The following is a 19,635-nucleotide window of genomic DNA, read 5'->3' on the forward strand; positions in this document are numbered from 1 at the left end:
ATTTATATGCAATGCAGGACACGCTAGATAAACGAGTAACATCATCAACCATGTGTAGTTATAACTAGTGATTATGATTGATTGTTTTTTATAAGATAAGTTTAATGCTAGCTAGCAACGTACCTTGGCTTCTACTGCATTTGCGTAACAGGCAGGCTCCTCGTGGAGTGCAATGAGAGGCAGGTGGTTAGAGCGTTTGACTAGTTAACCATAAGGTTGCAAGATTGTTATGAAAACTTGAAATCAGCCCTAATTAATCGGACATTCCGATTAATCGAGCTCTACTTGCGACATGGGTTGTATATGTGTGCCATACAGAGGGTGAATGGGCAAGACAAAATATTGAAGTGCCTTTTGAACAGGGCATGGTAGTAGGTGCCAGGCCAGGTGTACCGATTTGTGTCATGATCAACAGTTTGCTGTGTATATCAACAATGGTCCACCACCCAAAGGACATCCAGACAACTTGACTGTGGGAAGCATTGGAGTCAACATGGGCCAGCATCAATGTGGAACGCTTTTGACACCTTGTAGAGTCCACGCCTGAATTGAGGGCAAAAGGAGGCGCAACTCAATATTAGGAAGGTGTTCCTAATGGTTTGTGTACAGTCTATATGGCTAAGTGTTATTTTTTCTGCTGAGAGCTGCAAAGAGAGCTTATTAACCTGTAAGGATGGAACAATGGATGCACTACATGACCAAAAGTATGTGGACACCTGCCCATTTGAACATCTTATTCCAAAATCATGGGCATTTGATATGGAGTTGTTCCCCCTTTGCTGCGATAACAGCCTCCACTCTTCTGGGAAGGATTTCCACTAGATTTTGGAACATTGCTGCGGGGACTTCCATTCAGCCATTAGCATTGAGGTCCGGCACTGACATTCCAATTTATCCCAAAGGTGTTCAATGGGGTTGAGGTCAGTGCTCTGTGCAGGCCAGTCAAGTTCTTTCACACCGATCTTGACAAACCATTTCTGAAATGGACCTTGCTTTGTGCTCGGTGGCATTGTCATGCTGAAAGAGGAAAGGGCCTTCCCCAAACTGTTGCCACAAGGTTGGAAGTACAGAATGGTCTAGAATGTCATTGTATGCTGTAGCGTTAAGATTTCCCTTCACTGGAACTAAGCGACCTTGCCCGACTGTGAAAAACAGCCCCAGACCATTATTCCTCCTCCACCAAACTTTAAAGTTGGCACTATACATTCAGGCAGGTAGCGTTCTCCAGGCATCCGCCAAACCCAGATTTGTCCCTCGGACTGCCAGATGGTAAAGCATGATTCATCACTCCAGAGAACGCGTTCCACTGCTCCAGAGTCCAATGGCGGCGAGGTTTACACCACTCCAGTCGACGCTTGGCATTGTGCATGTTGACCTTAGGCTTGTCTGCTATTGTTTACCTATGGAGATTGCATGGCTGTGTGCTCTATTTTATACACCTGTCAGCAATGGGTGTGGCCGAAATAACCAAATCCACTCATTTGAAGGGGTGTCCATATACTTTTGTATATATAGTGTAGTTTGTTGGCCAAACCGTTCGGATGCTGGACGGTTTTGTGAGAAGACTGAATTTTGGGACGTCTTGTGCTCTTACAAACACCACTCTAGCTGTCACCTTTCACCGCAGATGCGGAAGTGCGACACCGGAGGATGCTGGTGAATTGAGAGACATCCCATGCAATATCTCTAGCTTAAACTGACAGATTTTGTTTGTTTGATTTTTGTTTTTTGTTGTGCCAATTCAAGTTCCCCTGGGCACGGACATCAAACTCTGAGGTTAAAAATCATGGATCATTAAGAGAGAGAGCGGAGCAGAGAGATGGGGGCTATGCGGCTTGACAAACGGCATAAAGCTACTGCCTTAGCGTTGCACAGAATTGGAAATGAGCCCTGAATTAATTTCAATTAAGTCCGTCTTTAGCAGCTTAACTGTCAAACTTCAGCACGGACATGGCGTTTTTTTTTCTCTGAGCTCTCGCTAGCAATTTGAGCGTGTCTGAATTATTGCAGTTGATCCCTAGCTAGCTGTGGTGTGTGCTGCTGTGTAGTAGCTGTCACTGTGTGACGCTAATGGGGATTAGGGGTGACACACAGGAAGACACACGAGGCCGGTGGCAGTCTCTAACCCTGAGCCTGTACTACTGTCTCATTCTGTACCCCAAATGACACCCTATTCCTTATTAAGGCCCAATGGGCTCTGGTCAAAAACGAATGCACTTAAATTCGGGAATACGTTTCCATTCAGGACGCAGACTTACGCTCTCCGTCCCTTTAGGCATGCGGAGCTCGTACGCCAGTCAGCACAGCCAGCTGGGCCAGGACCTGAGGTCAGCCATGTCCCCTGACCGCCACATCACGCCCATCTACGAGGACAGGACCTTCCAGGGGCCCCTGTACCGTAGCCCCAACCACCACGACCCAGTGGACCTCAACAACTCCTCACAGAGCGCCATCTACAGGAGTCCGTCAGGTAGAACACTAGACTGCTATGAGGTGCACCACGTGTCAAACTCGTTCCACGGAGGACCGAGTGTCTGCAGGTTTTCGCTCCTCCTTTGTACTTGATTGATGAATTAATGTCAATGATTAATAAGGAACTCGCGTCACCTGGTTGTCTAGGTCTTAATTGAAAGGGAAAAACCTGAAAACCAGCAGACACTAGGCCCTCCATGGATTGACTTTGACAGTGCTGCTGTACACAATTGGTTTTCAAACCTCTCCTTGGGGACTCCCAGACGTTTCACAATTTAGTTGTAGCTCTGAACTAGCTCACCTGATTCACCTATTCAAGGGCTTAATGATTAGTTGACAAGTTGAATAGTGAACTTAAAATGCATGGAACGGCTTGTGGGCCCAAGGAGAGGTTTGAAAAACACTGCTCTACACTTCATCTTAAGGCTGCAATTTTCTAAAAATTTCCAGGTTTTCCACAAATCCTGTTTGGAGGATTTGCTGCTTATTCCTTTCTTACTTATTCCAACTGTTGATTTCTCTAAAACTTTCCCAAAATGCCTAGGTTAACGTCATCTCAATGTCTAATGATGAGAACACTAATGCAAGCAGGATGAAACCAAGGCATCAATAAGCTGATTTGATCAGCAGCGTTGGTGAGAAACAGATGGGGATGTTGAGGAGAGAGAGAGCGAGAAGTCTTTTAAATCATTTACAATGACTCTGTCATAGTTTAAACATAGCTGTTACATGGCTACTCCCCCTGCCTTTCCCACTCTAGCCCAGGTTCTCTCTTGCTTTCGTTCACTCTCGCTCTCTCTCTCTCGCGCTCGCTCTCTCTCTCGCTCACCCACTCCCCTCCCCCTTCTCTTTTTGTCTCTTATGTGATCTCTCCTGGGAACACTTTGTCCATGCCAGACAGCCATCCAGCCCAGCCAGACTGCCTGCCAGTCTACCTATCTTGCCCTCCTTTCCTCCCTCCTTCGTCAGAGATGGGTCTGAGACAGGAGAGGAAGGAGACAGGCATGGGCTGATACGCCAGCCACAAAGGAGTCAATTACCTGTGTGTCACACTCATAATGAGAAGAGGGATGAGGGGCCAGGGAACAGCAGCGTGTCCACACAGAGTCAGCGTCCCAAATGGCACCCTACTCCCTATTTTAAGTGCTCGACACTTTTGATTGACCGGGGCCCAAAAGTAGGGTATGCTATCCCTTGTGTACTTTATAGGTAACAGGGCTCTATTTGGGAGGTAGCCATGGCCAGCTGGGTTTGGATGTTAGAATTCTATCATCGCTCCTCCAGCACACAGCCATTTAGCATCCTCTTTACAGCAGACGTGAGATCCTCACGGACTGATAAGTTCAGTAATAAATGGTATTGATGCTCAGAAGACGACTCCTTTCAGATAACGATTAGCACCCATGTTACGCTCGCGGCCCGGCTATATTGAGAGGAAGGCAAAAAAGGTTGTTTGGAGTCTTTACCGAAGATCATTTGAAATAAAAAATCTAATTTGATCCCCAAGCACCCTTTGTTATAGTGTGAAATTCAATTTTGATGGACTTTTCCCCCAGTTCTCTTTCCATAAATTCTTTATCTACAGTATTTCTGGTGGTCTGTATTTTTTGGGGAGTGACAACCAAGGTTTTTATGCTAAATGGAAATATCGATCCCTGTTGCAAAAAAAGCAAGTCGCAGAGGTCGGGTATGACATTTAAAAGATGGATGTAGCTTTTTTTTTTAAAGAGGATTTTAGTAGCGTGTCATCATGATATCACAGATCTGGCCTATAAACTGCCAAATAGAGGTATTGATGTGAGCATTTTTTATTTTTGGAGTGCAGCTTCAAGTTGACGTGTTGTTTCTTGTAGGAGGGACTGTGTGTGTGTGTGTGTGTGTGTGCGCTGTGTGCAGGCCCAGTCCCTGCAGCATGGCAGAATAGAGATCTGACCGGAGGGAAGGAGAGCAGCAGTCACATGGTCTCTGCTCTGTTTGTTCGGAGCAGGAAGGCAGGCTGTGTGTGTGTGTGTGTGTGTGTGTGAGAGTATGTAGGGCATATTGTGCTAGAAACTAGGTCAAAATATCACAACGCAAGGAGGGGAGAGGGGCAGAAAAATAGACATTGTTTAAGGACGATGACACAGTTAAAATTATGGCAGACTAAATATTTACCCTGGCCTGGATGGAAGGATATCCTGTTGGTGTGTTAGCTTAGCACTGCCGCTGTTTCACCTAAAGAGGGAGGACTGTGCGTCTATTCCTGTGTTGGATATAGCCAGGGCTCACTGGCCTCAGGCCACACTGAAGCAGGGAGGAGAGGAGAGAGGGATGAGAGGAGGTGTGTTGCTGGATCACCTATTACAAGGCAGACGAGCCCTGTGAAAAAACCTGCAGGATCTGGCTTGCTCAGTCCTACATCGTTAATGAACGAAACGACAACAACAAAACGGTCCCTTTTTGAAGGAGGAGTAGTGTGGAATCATGGGAGCACCATTTTACCCTCTTTCATTAAGTGGATCCAGATTGGAAGAAACGGTGTGTGCGAGTCAAAAAGCCTAGTGTTTTCCGCTCTGGTCAGCACGCCTCGGGGTGTGTCCCAAATGGCACCCTATTCCTTATAGAGTGCACTACTTTTAACCAGAGCCCTATGTGCCATGGTCAAAAGTAGTGCACTATTCAGAGAAAAGGGGTTCTGTTTTGGTCACATTTTCTGAGGTGAAAAAGGTTTGAAAAAACACTGCTAATCTTCACTAGCCCAGGGAGTTGTAGATGAGGTCTGGTAGCTGCTGTATACTTGTCTTGTTCGATATCAATCTGAGTTGTTTTTCGTTGGTCTCTCAGGCGTGGGGACCCTCCAGAGGACCTCCAGCCAGCGTAGTGCCATGACGTACCAAAGAAGCAACTACGCTCTGAACACGGCGGCCACGTACGCAGAGCCCTACCGCTTGGCTCAGTACCGGCCCTCCGAGGGCAACTACGTCAGGCAGCCAGTCGTCATGGATGACGGGGCCACCCGCTCGCCCTCCATAGACAGCATCCAGAAGGACCCAAGGTAAAGCACTAGGCTCTAAGCCACTAAGCTACAAGCGCTGGGTCGTTGTCATTAGTCCGCACCTTAGCAAAACTTTGCACCGTAAAACGGAAACATCCGTTTCTTATTGGACGAATTCTGACAGATCCCTCCCTGTTTTGAACGGTTTGGTTCCGACTAATTCATCCCTCCCTTGTCATTCACTGGGTTTTAACAGTGCTTCTAACCTTGCTTACGGGGCTACTACTGTATATACTGCTGGGTCAACACTAGTGTTACTGTTCACACACACACAGCCCCCTGGGCAGCCATCCAGAGCCTTAGCCATTAAGATACAGATGTCGGATTTTAATTTGAGCCAAGTTTGCCACAGCAGGAAAATAATCCCGCAGCAACAGGAAATGTGAATTATTATGTGGATTATAATTAATTAATGGTAATAATTAATAATTAATAATTAATGTTTTTTTTTGTAGGAGTTGATACATTTTTTTGTTTTGGCAAATCAAGTAACATTTAAGTGGAAAACCTTGAATACACTAGAGGTTTTCATTTCCTGCACAAATGGCTAGACGGACCACTCTACAAAGGACCCCCTGATTCAGTGAACTGCTGCGTCTGCTCTTGCTACAGAGGCGTGTGTACTATGTAAGCATGGCTGGGTTTGTGGACCCGGAGCGCTGAACCCCTGACCTTGGGAGTGCTGTTCACACCCGGAGTCCTGCTCTAGCTGAGAGCAGTGAGAGGGTGACAGCAGGCCTCCCTCCCTGCCTGCTCTTCACAGCAGACCATGCTCAGACCAAGGGTGCCTCCTGACTCTCCCCTATATAGTGGCTATGGTCCCTGGCCAAAGTAGTGCACTATAAAGGGAGTAGGGTGCCATTTGGGTCGCAATCCAGAGGCAGGCCTAAAAGCACCTGCACTAAGAAAAGGCATGTTTCATCAACTGAGTCTCTACTGCCAAACGGATGACATGTAGCAGTGGTGATGGTATCAACTTTTTGTGTCCCCGGGGTAATTTAGAAGAAAATTGTATTTTTGATTTGATTGGACTGGCGTCTTGCTTCACGTAACACGCTGAGGCAAGGGCAGGCGCGTTACAGCCGACACCTCACACATCAACACAGCCAATTCTGTCACAATGTGGATGTGCACCCCACTTTCCTACTTTCTCATTTCCTCTCCTTTTCTATACTCCGCTAAGTCAGAAGAGTTTTTTTTGGCAGTCAGAGATGAATACAAGTTCTGAACCAGAAGCAGACTTGGTAATATCTACTCTTTTCTCTTGTGACAAAGGTCATTCGTTCTAGTCAATGTCTTTTTAGACAGCCTCATGAGTCAGGAGAAGCTCATCGCAGTGACTCCAAAAGGCAAGACATGCCTTCTGGTCTTACAAATGAAACCGGAGTGAAAGCCTTTTTTATATATCGGGAGAAAAGCAACAGTCCTGCAGTGTAATAGATGTCAATGTCATTTCCTGGTGCTTGAAACGTGTAGCCGTGTTCCCCAGCCCTGTGGACCGTGAGTGGATATAGCTGTGTGCTGACGTTGTACTGCTTTGTGTGTGTCTCTGTGCGCGTGTGTGTCTGATATCTCTCTGTCTGTGTTCCAGGGAGTTTGCCTGGCGTGACCCCGAGCTGCCCGAGGTCATTCATATGCTGCAGCACCAGTTCCCCTCGGTGCAGGCCAACGCCGCCGCATACCTGCAGCACCTGTGCTTCGGAGATAATCGAGTCAAGGCGGAGGTACATTACGTACGCACTGCTCCCCCCAGATCCTTCGTCAGTCCCCAGCATGCAAATCACTGTGATGTGCTGCCCATCACAAGGGGGGAGGGATAGGGATGTGGAAGTCATGACATTCTGTCAGCCAGTGATTGTCATGTAAATAATGGCTGGTCTCATGGTAAATGACCGTTTAATGAACATCAACACGTTTGGCATCTCCTGACTTCCACGCTTCGCCTAAAAGCCACTAATGCAGACCTTTGGAACATCTACATTTTGAAAAAAGTCAAACGAGTCCATGTAACATAGCCTACACCTTCACATTAAATCCGTTATTTATTTTAGACCGATCTAAAGAAACGTGATATGAAGGAAATGTAGCCTATTTCAGAAGAACAGAATAGCATAGTCTGAGTTGTCCTTATGTTAGGTCCTGATCTGGCTATGCCATATGGCTGTGGGCTACACTAGTTAATTTAGCAGACAAGATTTGCTTAGGATTCCGTTGGCAATATTTTATAGCATGAAGGATACGATTGAACATAGCCGAATAAAATAGAAAGGCTATTTTCTCCAAATGATTTCCGACGTGATGCGCACATGCGGCTGTTCTGTGCTGAGCGGTTAACGAAGAAACAGGTCCTCCTATATGCTTAGTTTAGGGATATTAATGCAACTTTAGTTGTGACACAAACGTTGGGCTAGATGTTTTCATTTTGAATACATTCTAAGGCGGCATGATGCGAAGTTGCATGAAAGGCACGAGTTCTGCGTTGTTTCTTGCGCAGGCTGCACACACGTCATCAGTCTTTCATTCACAATTCGACAAGCACTTGATAATATTCTCACCAGGCCTCAAATTTCCCAGCGGCATCCCCCTTGTGTGGACGTAATGCCCCATAAATCATTCTATGCCTTGCGACCAAAGAGAGCCCAATGTGCCCTCGGGTTGAATATAATAATTAGAATTCCCTTCTCCCGGCTGCCAATCGCCGTGCTCCGAAGCACCTTTCACTCACATGGCTCTTTCAGATATCTTAATTCTTATTAGCCTCACGTGATCAAGTCCTTCTCACAGGCAATTTAGCTCCAAAGTAGGCTACAAGTGAAGACGGACACATCGGGGACGCGACTGTGCGCGTCCTTATCGAATTCCGAGGCGCACATTGAAGATGCTACAAGAAAGTTCCCAAATTACTCAGCCAACAAGATAGGCCTAACAAACAGCAAAAGCACTAGCCTACAGTATGTCAATCTCCTATCCCCCATAGTACAGAAGTTTGTCAACTTGTCCTACTCTGTGAGAATAAATATTCCAAACAAACTCTAGGACAGTTGTGGGATGCGATAGATCCCAAATGAATGCAACCACTCGCATCAAACTATTAAAAAAAACAAAAAAACGATGTGAGGCTGACGCAACAGATCAGAACATTTCCTGTCGCTTTCTTCACGTTATAAGCTCAGCAATGCACATACGGCAGTAGGCTATAAGCGCGAATGTTCCAACATGCAATCAATTAGCGGGAAAACACTGTTCTCAAAAGGTGACCGCAAATGCGATTTATGCATGTCATGCTTTTTTTTTTATATAGCTGCATTTTAATGGTTAGAATTATCTTCCCCCCCTAGAAAAAGGGGGTAAAATAAACCACAAAAAAAAGACACATCGTCTATATACTTAAATTGCAAATGGACACTTTTTCCATGGTTAATTTCCATGTTGTAAGCAAAGAAATGTGCTTATTATTAGGAATGTTTAGAAATAAATACAGTGCATTCGAAAAATATTCAGACCCCTTCCCATCCACATTTTGTTACATTACAGCCTTATTCTAAAATGGATAACATTTATTTTTATGCACAATACCCCATAATGACAGTGAAAACAGGTTTTTGAAATTTTTACACATTTATAAAAAATAAAAGGACTCATGACCGCTGGTGTGGCGGTATTACGGTCACTGTAACAACCCTAGGGGTGAATCTCAATTGTATTTATTTGATTCCTCACGTCCTCCCTTCTCGTCTCCTTCTCATAACGTACGGGAGGAACCTCAGATATTTTCTTGCAATGCATTTTGAGAAGGGGCCAATGACAGAGGACTTGAGGAATCAAGGAAATGCAATTGAGATTCACCCAGGCTTTGAGAGACTATGCTGCTGCAGAGGCTCTCTCCTTCTCTCTCTTTCCCTCCCTGGCTGGGCAGGGGTGGCGACTCCATTCCACCCCAGCTCCCTCTGGAATTTCACAGCTCCACAGGGTGCTGGTACTGTCACCGGAGTTGCCGGCTAGAAAAGCTGATCTCTTAAGATCAGTAGTGGCTTCACTGAACATACAAAACATTAACACCTGCTCTTTCCATAACATAGACTGACCAGGTGAAAGCTATGATCCCTTATTGATGTCACTTGTTAAATCCACTTCCATCAGTGTAGCTGAAGGGGAGGAGACAGGTTAAAGAAGGACTTAAGCCTTGAGACAATTGAGACATGGGTTGTGTATGTGTGCCATTCAGAGGGTGAATGGGCAAGTCAGTATTAGGAAGGTTAGGTATACTCAGTGTATCGTTTAGGCATTTTATGCGATCGCTGAAGATATGCAGTACATTTTCTGTGTCTTTCATCTGTTATAAGAAAGCCATTGGTATCTATTCTCCGCATCCCTTACATGAATAAATACAAAGCACAGATTTATGTTGTCAGTGCGATACTCAGAACTTAGTCACTACACGTTCCTGCTCAATCCATGTTCAGTTCCTTATCAAATATTTGTGACATTGATCCTGCATGACTGAACCTCTGTCCTCACCGTTTTGTCATTCTCGTGGTGTTTTACTGCACAAACCAATGAGTTATGCTCAAGGCCTTCTTGATGACTCGCCGCACCCTCTAGGTGTGCCGTCTAGGGGGAATCAAACACCTGGTGGACCTGTTGGACCACAAAACCCTGGAGGTCCAGAGGAACGCCTGTGGAGCTCTGAGGAACCTGGTCTACGGGAAAGCCACGGACGACAACAAGGTGGCCGTGAGAAACGCAGGTGGCGTCCCCGCTCTGCTCAGACTGCTGAGGAAGACTGTAGACGCTGAAGTGAGAGAGCTGGTCACGGGTAAGAGAGAGAGTGTGTCCGCGTGGTGCATTCAGTGTGTGTGTGTGTGTGTGTGTGTGTGTGTGCGCACGTTGGTGAATTTACTCTGTCTTGTTTTTTCCCAGATTTTTCTGGGTAAGAAATGGCGTTTATTTCAAATGGCCCTTTTTAACCCTAGAACTCCACGGAGCGTGCCTTCCCACAGCCCGGATCTGTGTGCTATTCTTTCTCTCTTTCTCTCTTTCTCTCTTTCTCTGCCCTCTCGTGTATTTGCAGTGGTCACAGTTCCACATTATTTCACTCATCCATTATTCAGTGACGTTTGCCCAAATCAAATCCACTAGAGTTCCGCTACTGGGTTTTTTTGTGGGACAGGAACATTACTACACAACCTAAAGTAGAGCTGTTCAATTATTAATCTTCTCGCCTGCCTGCCAGCCTTGCCAGTCCGCTTCGTCAGTCGTTTGGCATTAGTCATTGGATGTGAGGAACTCCAATCCCCTGAGTTGAATGACAGATACTAGGGGACAGAATACACATGATCCCAAATGGCACCCTATTCCCTATATGCAGCACTACTTTTGACCGGGACCCATGGGGAATAGGGTGCCATTTGCCAAGGTGGCTGAATCAGCTGTTTGTGTACAGCTCAGCTCCATGCTCTACTCTGACTAGCTCTACCTCTACCACAGTGCAGAATCCAATTGCTCCGTTCTGTAGTGATACGTTGTGGAAGTGAAGTGGAGATGTGGCTCGAGTCTCGTGTCAATCAAGTTGGTGTTTGTTTGGATTTTTCTCAGAGCACGGTGAACTCCAAAGGAGAAAGAAGAGACAATTGTTCTTCGGGTCTCCTCGGCACTGAAAACATGCTTCACGATTGTATAAATCTGAAGCATCCGGTTGGCATTTCCACTCACCACCAAATGGTGATGAGAGGAAGCGCAGTGGGAGAAGATGGTAGCGAGAGAGATTTTGGCTGACGTTCTGCAAATGTTCTCATCGATGAAACGTCTGATCTCAATACAGTTTTGAGAGAGTGGACAAAGTTTGGACACAGTTTTTTTGTAGACTTTGCCCTATGCCAAAGTTTCTACATATTGTGTTGTCTAGGAGTTGAAGGACGAATTGAGTCATTGCACAACAGAGTAGGCGGTCCCTAATGGAAATGCGCAAATACACGCTAGAACACGCCAATAGGATCTCGCTAGCTCGTGCTTGGCTCTGCCCACCTTGCTTGTTCTGCCCACTATGATGAATGTGATCCCATTGGAAATGACAGGCTGTGGTCTATCTTGGGTTAGTTATGAAAAATCTTTGCTGATGGGTTGAATTAAGGAACTAACGAATCCGAGCCACATGCAGTCTATAACAGAAGGGAGTAAGGGGGGATAGAATCACTGGCATTGCGGTCACTTCTTGCCGGTCTAATCCATTCTCATTCAAAAGGGAGGCCAGTTCAATGCAGATGTGTGTCGTACAAATCTTGGACTAAATTGCTTTGATGTGTTGTGAGTACCTCTTATGACTGTGTGTGTGAAAAAAATAAACGGCTAATTGGCAGTTGAGGACCCAGAATACCATGCAATTTAAGAAGGTCGGTGATCACACCGTCCCCTCTGGATAATCACGACCAATCAGAACAATTGAGACGGAGCCTTCTGCCGCACTTCCTGCTGGCCAAAGCCAATGTGGACTGACAGGACTTAGGCTGTGCATCCCAAATGGTCCCCTATTCCCTATTTAGTGCACTACTTTGGACCGGAACCATATGGGTGCCATTTGGGATGCATTTTCTCACCAACACCCCTCTGACATATTTTTACCCTTGAAAAGAGCCATGTGCTGTATGGTAAAAGACTACCAGAGTGCACTCAGCCTGTCCACCTCTGAGCTTTACTGGCAGGACATGTTTAATCTGCTCCCCGGTAAGTCAGTGGTCCTTTATTCCAGTGGGATCATCAGCTGTGCTCCATGTGAGCCACTACGGTAGCAGGAGGAGCCCCCTCTCTTCTCTTTTCTACCCAGGTCAGGGGGTCATTTTGTGGGGACGTGTGAAGCAATCTAGCCCTGGTCCCTGATTCCCATAGCAGCTGTTGTGGTTATTGGCTTGTCCTCAAAAGCCCTCTGAGATTAAAGGGACAGGCCTCCCCTGGTTGTCGTCACCCCAGTGGCAGTACAGGTGTCACCTGGCCCCTACGGACGGACCAGCTTGGCCCTGAACTGTGTCATCACAGCCTCTCTCTATATACACACACACACACACACACACACACACACACACACACACACACACACACACACTCAACGGCCCTGTCCTAGAACACAGTCTATCCGTATGTGACCCCACTTATCATTGCTGTCGCAAATATTTATTTAACTAGGTAAGTCAGTTAAAGAACGAATTCTTATTTTACAATGACTGCCTACACCGGGAGCAGCGATACACACAACCTGGGATGGAACAAAATGACAGTACATTATATTACATTAGTGTGCATGTGTGGAATCTGCTCCTGCTTTCCTATGTTGACGAGGCTCCCCTCGAATAGAAGTACCTATGTGTAGGAGTTCAGGAGACAGTCAGCTACAAGCCTAACCTTGTGTGTGTGTTTCCAGCGTGCTGATGGGGAAAACCGCCCCGCTGTGCTCATCTCCTGGGCAGTGTTCTTTTTTTGAAATTGAACAGAGCTCATCAAGGAAGGCACACTGGAGCTGCTGCAAAGCATCTATTTCCTCAGATGTAGGGCAGAGTACAGATTGTCACCTAGCTCACCCTGCAGCCGCTGTGGAAATACACTGAGACCTCAGGCACACAGTTATACTGTAGTGGTCAGCCACACCCGACGGACTGGGGGGGGGACAACTAAACTCATAGTACTAACCACCTTTCCCCTCTGTCCCCCACTGGCCTAGGAGAATAACCCTGTCAGAGCTAGTCTTGATTTTTGATTGTGCATGTTAGAGCAAACCCTGGGCTTTGACCAGAGACGGGACTGTCCCAAATGGCACCCAATGTCTCTATGGGCCGTGTTCAAAAGTAGTACGCTCTGTAGGGAGAATAGGGTGGCATTTGGGATGCAGGGCCAGGTCAACATATGGCCCCCGGCCTCTTAGCAACTGCTATCCAGCCCCTCCCCCCACTTCATCTGATTATTGATACTGTTGGGTCTGGCATTGCAATGGATCTGCACGCTCATACCAGCTCCACAGCACGCCAGCACACATGCCCCTCTAAATCGCTCGCTCTCGGAGCCAACGAATGCCTGATCGACGCACATTAATCTGCCCAATCAGAGCCTGTTAATACCCGACCACACCCACCGCACCCTTACTCTGGCCAATCGGTAGCGGTTGAACGTCTAAGCCGCGCCAGCTTAAGCCCAGGGTACTATAATGGCTGTCCTGGCTTCAGCACCTCATCCCTGCAGACAGTAACTGAATAACAAGCGCAGTGGATTCGTTATGGGGCGGAATGGAGCCCTTTAGCCAAGCTATGAGACACACACACTCCCCTCCCCTATTGCTCTCTCTTTCACACAAACAAGTGCACATACACTCTCTTTCTTACACACACACACACACACACACACACACACACACACACACTCCCTAACTTTATAAATCTAGGCCACAGTCAAATGATATGTCTTTCGAGGATTGGCTCCCGTGTCACAGCGTATTGCCTCTCCAGCTCGGGTGTTCGTTTACATTGGGCTAGTGTTCCCGTGCCTGGCTAACATATCCATCACAGGAGGTTGGCGTCCCCTTAATTGGCGCCACCTTAATTGGGCTCGTGGTAATGGCTGAAGTGGAACGGTATCAAATACATCAAAACATAAGGTCTCCATGCATTTGTTGCCATTCCATTTACTCGGTTCCTGCTATTATTAGGAGGAGTCCTCCCCCCAGCAGCCTCCTCTGGTATACATACAGTATAAAGAACTGAGACCAGACCAAGCTGAGAGCTCAAGCCTCCGTGCACAATTCACACAGGCGGTTCCATCAGACTCTCAAATGTGACACATGGGAATCGCTGGGCTTTATAGAGACAACTGTCAGTCACACCTCACTGGACTCTGCTGCAGATTTTATCCCAAGTTTCAAAAGACTGCAGAACAGGGCCAGTTTAAAGGCTGTTTCTTCAAGTAGAGCTTTAGGGGGCGAGGGAGACAGACCTAGATCATTTCAGTTTGCCTGGGTGCTTTATTCTAGCCGTGTGTGTGTGTGTGAGTGTGTGAGTGTGTGAGTGTGTGAGTGTGTGAGTGTGTGAGTGTGAGTGTGTGTGTGTGTGTGTGTGTGTGTGCGCGCGCATATTATCACTACATTACGAGGCTCTCATCCCAAGGGAGTTCTCGAAGGGAGTTTGCCATCGAAGAAAGCCAAGGCAAAGGCTAAGCTAGTAGAGAGCGGCACTAAGTCACCGCAGAGGGGTTGGATTGAAATGAATAACAGGGCCTGAGAATACACGTTCTAGGTGAGCTTACACCTGCGGGATGAAGCCTCACACGGCACTGGCAGGTGCAGATGTTAACCGTGGAGAGACGCTTTCATGGGTCGCTCGGGCCAAGCTGCGACGGTTTTGGACCCCCATGATAGTAACGGCTGTAAGGTTGTTATTGCCGCTATTTCATTAAAGTGTGAATGGACCTTGTATTGAACTGGGGAACTCGACAGATAGGGATACCTGGCTGTCTGTTATGCCTTGCTGGCATCCTCTTTAGGAATCGCCCTTGGGCTGTAGTAATGGGTGTGATGACCTCCATTGGTTTAATTGGCGAGAAAACAAACAGTGGCTAGGATACATAAACACTGGGGTGGATAGAGGAGAGCTCAAGGAAGCGACGAAGATCACACAAACAAACAAACACACACACACCAGGCATCACTCCCATCCCATGCTTTCCTATCCTCACACATCCAAAGAGATCAGCCAGTCAGTGGGGGTATAGATAGATCTCCACTGCTGTGCCTGCAGTCTTAGAGGTAGTAACTATGGGTGCTTCCCAAGTGGCACCCTATTCCCTGTATAGTGCACTGCTTTTGACCAGGGCCCATAGGGTTCCCATAGGGATCTGGTCAGAAGTAGTGCATTACATAGGGAATAGGGTGGCATTGGACTCTGGTCAAAAGTAGCGCGTTTAAATAGGGAAAAGGGTCCTATTTTGGGATGCATTCTATGAGTCTCTCTCTCTCTCTCTCTCTCTCTGTGGTTAGACAGGAGCTGAGCTGCTGCCCTGTAGAAATCGGCCTGTGTTTTCTCCTTCCGGGAACAGCCATCTGAGTTGAACCCGCGTGTAGCACGTTCTTTTATCTGGAGCAGATGCAGAATCAAAGAGTGCCTCCATCGCAAATGTTACTAGGACTATTACTGGTTACCCTAAGTACATTTGAAACTAATACAATTATTACAGAATATCGGGAGACATGTTGCATTATCCAGATGATGCGTTGAGCCAGTATCTTGTGGTGTCTTGTGTTCATCTCAAGAGAGACATTTCTTCCTCACTTGCCTTGAGGATATCTAAAGCTTTTTAAGATCCTACTTGATGCGGATGCCTGACGTCTCTGTTCTGCTGGCGGATGGCTTTCATTTGTTATATGAGGTCTATTATTTTTCCTCTGATCCCCTCTTCTCCCTGTGTGGTACTGAGCTATAAAAAGCCCCTGGATCTTGGCAGCTCTGGAGGGCTAGCCTAACTGCACACGACAGCTGACACAACCAGGGGTTGGTGGGCCGGTCTCTCTCTCTCTAATGTGCCCCCCCCCCCTTTCCTGTCCCTCCTGCTTCTCTGCAGGGGTGCTGTGGAACCTGTCCTCCTGTGATTCCGTCAAGATGACAATCATTCGGGATGCCTTAACTACTCTGACAAACAGTGTGATCATACCTCACTCTGGATGGAGCAGTACGACGTTTGACAATGACCACAAGCTCAAGTTCCACTCGTCTCTGGTCCTGAGGAACACAAGTGGCTGTCTGAGGTAATGGACATTTTGAGCTTGATGCTACCACCCCCTTCTGGATGTTTTAAAGCTACTGCAAATGAAGCATGGCCTGGTAATCTCTGACTGTATTTAGTGTGGTAAAGAAAATGTACAAACAAAATACACAGAATTAGAAGGCTGTGAACTTACAGATTCAATGTGGTGTCTGTTGATCCACCCACCCATAATGCAAGGCGTAGATGGGTATTATGTTATGGTTGCCCAGTAAGTATAATCACTCTGCAACCCAGCTGTAGTACAGGTTATTCTCGCTCTCTAGCCACCCTGCCGGTGCCCTCGTTTTGAAGGCAATGGATGCATCCCAAATGGCTCCCTTATGGGCCCGGGTCAAATGTAGGGAGTAGGTTCCTATTTGGGAAGCTGCTAGAAGTTTGGTCTCTAACTGGCGACGGTGTCTCTGAGCGCACTCGGCTAGGCTCTCATTTCCCCCGCTCAAAAACACTCGTAATGGCATCGCTCAGGCCAACCAGAGAGCCTAATCCATTATGGATGGGGTGGAGCAAGTCAAACCCATAAAACACACGCCAGCGTTGCGCTACGGGAACAAACACAAACACTGTTTCATCTGCTTCCCAAATGCTACCCTGTTCCCTTTTTATAGTGCGCTACTTTTGACCAAAAGCCTTTGGGGGCCTTGTTGAAAGCAGTGTACTAAATAGGTAATAGGGTGCCGTTTTGGGACCCAGCCTTGCCTATTTTTCCATGGCTGTTTGTGTACGTTGTGATTTATTTGGGTGTTTGTATGTGCTGTAGGGCCATACGGCTGTGTCCTGAAAAGTGTGTGTCGTTTCATAGGAACCTGAGCTCGGCGGGGGAGGAGGCTAGAAAACAGATGCGCTCCTGTGAGGGGCTGGTGGACTCCTTACTCTACGTCATCAAGGCCTGTGTCAACACCTCGGACTTCGACAGCAAGGTCTGTGCACAAACGTGCACACACGGTCACACTATGGCAGGCAGCTGTAGGGGTTAAGGGCAACACCTACCCTACCGGTTTCGAATGATTTCATCGTTTCTCACTCATTTCCTTGCACAGCTCACTAACTTGATTGGGAAGGCCTTTTTATCAACCCGTATGTGTACAATGTTAATAGCACGCAATTACAGTTCATAGACTGCCAGCTGTTCCGGTTAATTATTTCCCCTTCAAATATTCCCTCTTTTGATTTCTCTGTGTCCCAAGTGACACCCTGTTCCCTATGCGTCCTGGTCAAAAGTAGTGCACTATAGTAAAAGGGAATAGGGTGCCATTTGGGACGTGCACCCTGTGCATTCATTACCTCAGTGATCTACTGAACAAATACCACTGTATGGGCATCAAAGAGTAAAGAATTAAACCCATTTGTCAGAGCCCAGATCTCCCTTTCTAAGTGGAGACACTTTAATCTGTTAACACAGTGTGGCTCTCATACCTAATTAATTTACACTGCTACAGATGACACCAGGCCTGCACAACTTGCTCACTCACTCACTCACTCACTCACTCACTCACTCACTCACTCACTCACTCACTCACTCACTCACTCACTCACTCACTCACTCACAAGAGAGGCTTGCTTGGCTTATTGATCACTATTTCAATGGGACAAACCTCTTATGATGTATAGTGTGCTGATTAAGATCTCTTCCCTCCCCCTTTCTCTCTCTCTGTCACTCTTTCTCTCTCTTGCTATTGTCTCACTCTTTGTTCTCTCACTCTGTCTCTATCTCTTCTCTTTCTCTCTCTCGTCTCACTCTCTATTCTCTCGCTCTTTCTGTCTCCCTCTCTCTTCTCTCTCTCATGCTGTCTCTCTCTTCTCACTCTGTTTCTATCCCTCTTCTCACTCTCTCTCTCCCTCTCTCTCTCCTCTGTCTCTCTATTCTCTCTCTCCTCTCCGTCTCTCTATTCTCTCTCCTCTCCGTCTCTCTCTATTCTCTCTCCTCTCCTCTCTCTCTGTCTCTCCTCTCTCTCTGTCTCTCCTCTCTCTGTCTCCTCTCTCAATTCAATTCAATTCAAGGGCTTTATTGGCATGGGAAACATGTGTTAACATTGCCAAAGCAAGTGAGGTAGATAATATATAAAGTGAATATATAAAGTGAAATAAACAATACAAATTAACAGTAAACATCACACATACAGAAGTTTCAAAACAATAAAGACATTACAAATGTCATATATATATATACACAGTGTTTTAAAAATGTACAAATGGTAAAGGACACAAGATAAAATAAATAAGCATAGATATGGGTTGTATTTACAATGGTGTGTGTTCTTCACTGGTTGCCCTTTTCTCGTGGCAACAGGTCACAAATCTTGCTGCTGTGATGGCACACTGTGGAATTTCACCCAGTTTTTCAAAATTGGATTTGTTTTCGAATTCTTTGTGGATCTGTGTAATCTGAGGGAAATATGTCTCTCTAATATGGTCATACATTGGGCAGGAGGTTAGGAAGTGCAGCTCAGTTTCCACCTCATTTTGTGGGCAGTGAGCACATTAGCCTGTCTTCTCTTGAGAGCCATGTCTGCCTACGGCGGCCCTTCTCAATAGCAAGGCTATGCTCACTGAGTCTGTACATAGTCAAAGCTTTCCTTAATTTTGGGTCAGTCACAGTGGTCAGGTATTCTGCCGCTGTGTACTCTCTGTGTAGGGCCAAATAGCATTCTAGTTTGCTCTGTTTTTTTGTTAATTCTTTCCAATGTGTCAAGTAATTATCTTTTTGTTTTCTCATGATTTGGTTGGGTCTAATTGTGCTGCTGTCCTGGGGCTCTGTAGGGTGTGTTTGTGTTTGTGAACAGAGCGCCAGGACCAGCTTGCTTAGGGGACTCTTCTCCAGGTTCATCTCTCTGTAGGTGATGGCTTTGTTGTGGAAGGTTTGGGAATCGCTTCCTTTTAGGTGGTTATAGAATTTAACGGCTCTTTTCTGGATTTGGATAATTAGTGGGTATCGGCCTAATTCTGCTCTGCATGCATTATTTCTGTCTCTCGGTCTATCTCTGTCTCTCGGTCTATCTCTGTCTCTCGGTCTATCTCTGTCTCTCGGTCTATCTCTGTCTCTCGGTCTATCTCTGTCTCTCGGTCTATCTCTGTCTCTCGGTCTATCTCTGTCTCTCGGTCTATCTCTGTCTCTCGGTCTATCTCTGTCTCTCGGTCTATCTCTGTCTCTCGGTCTATCTCTGTCTCTCTCGGTCTATCTCTGTCTCTCTCGGTCTATCTCTGTCTCTCTCGGTCTATCTCTGTCTCTCTCGGTCTATCTCTGTCTCTCTCTCGGTCTATCTCTGTCTCTCTCTGTCTATCTCTGTCTCTCTCTCGGTCTATCTCTGTCTCTCTCTCGGTCTATCTCTGTCTCTCTC

The 19,635-nt window shown here is 46.6% G+C and overlaps 1 protein-coding gene across 10 annotated transcripts in view; it reads left to right on the forward strand.

Moving 5' to 3' along the window:
• Positions 1-19,635, forward strand: part of LOC112235792 (plakophilin-4) — a 129,209-nt gene that overhangs the window by 85,795 nt on the left and 23,779 nt on the right. For all 10 annotated transcript variants that reach the window (XM_024404333.2, XM_024404325.2, XM_024404341.2 and 7 more), the window contains 6 exons: positions 2,276-2,470; positions 5,296-5,506; positions 7,098-7,230; positions 10,109-10,322; positions 16,097-16,280; positions 17,100-17,217. In XM_024404333.2, coding sequence (XP_024260101.2) covers positions 2,276-2,470; positions 5,296-5,506; positions 7,098-7,230; positions 10,109-10,322; positions 16,097-16,280; positions 17,100-17,217 — 1,055 coding nt within the window. The remainder of the gene's footprint in view (positions 1-2,275; positions 2,471-5,295; positions 5,507-7,097; positions 7,231-10,108; positions 10,323-16,096; positions 16,281-17,099; positions 17,218-19,635) is intronic.

This window comes from Oncorhynchus tshawytscha, linkage group LG03 (assembly GCF_018296145.1).
Source record: "Oncorhynchus tshawytscha isolate Ot180627B linkage group LG03, Otsh_v2.0, whole genome shotgun sequence".
Taxonomy (NCBI): domain Eukaryota; kingdom Metazoa; phylum Chordata; class Actinopteri; order Salmoniformes; family Salmonidae; genus Oncorhynchus; species Oncorhynchus tshawytscha.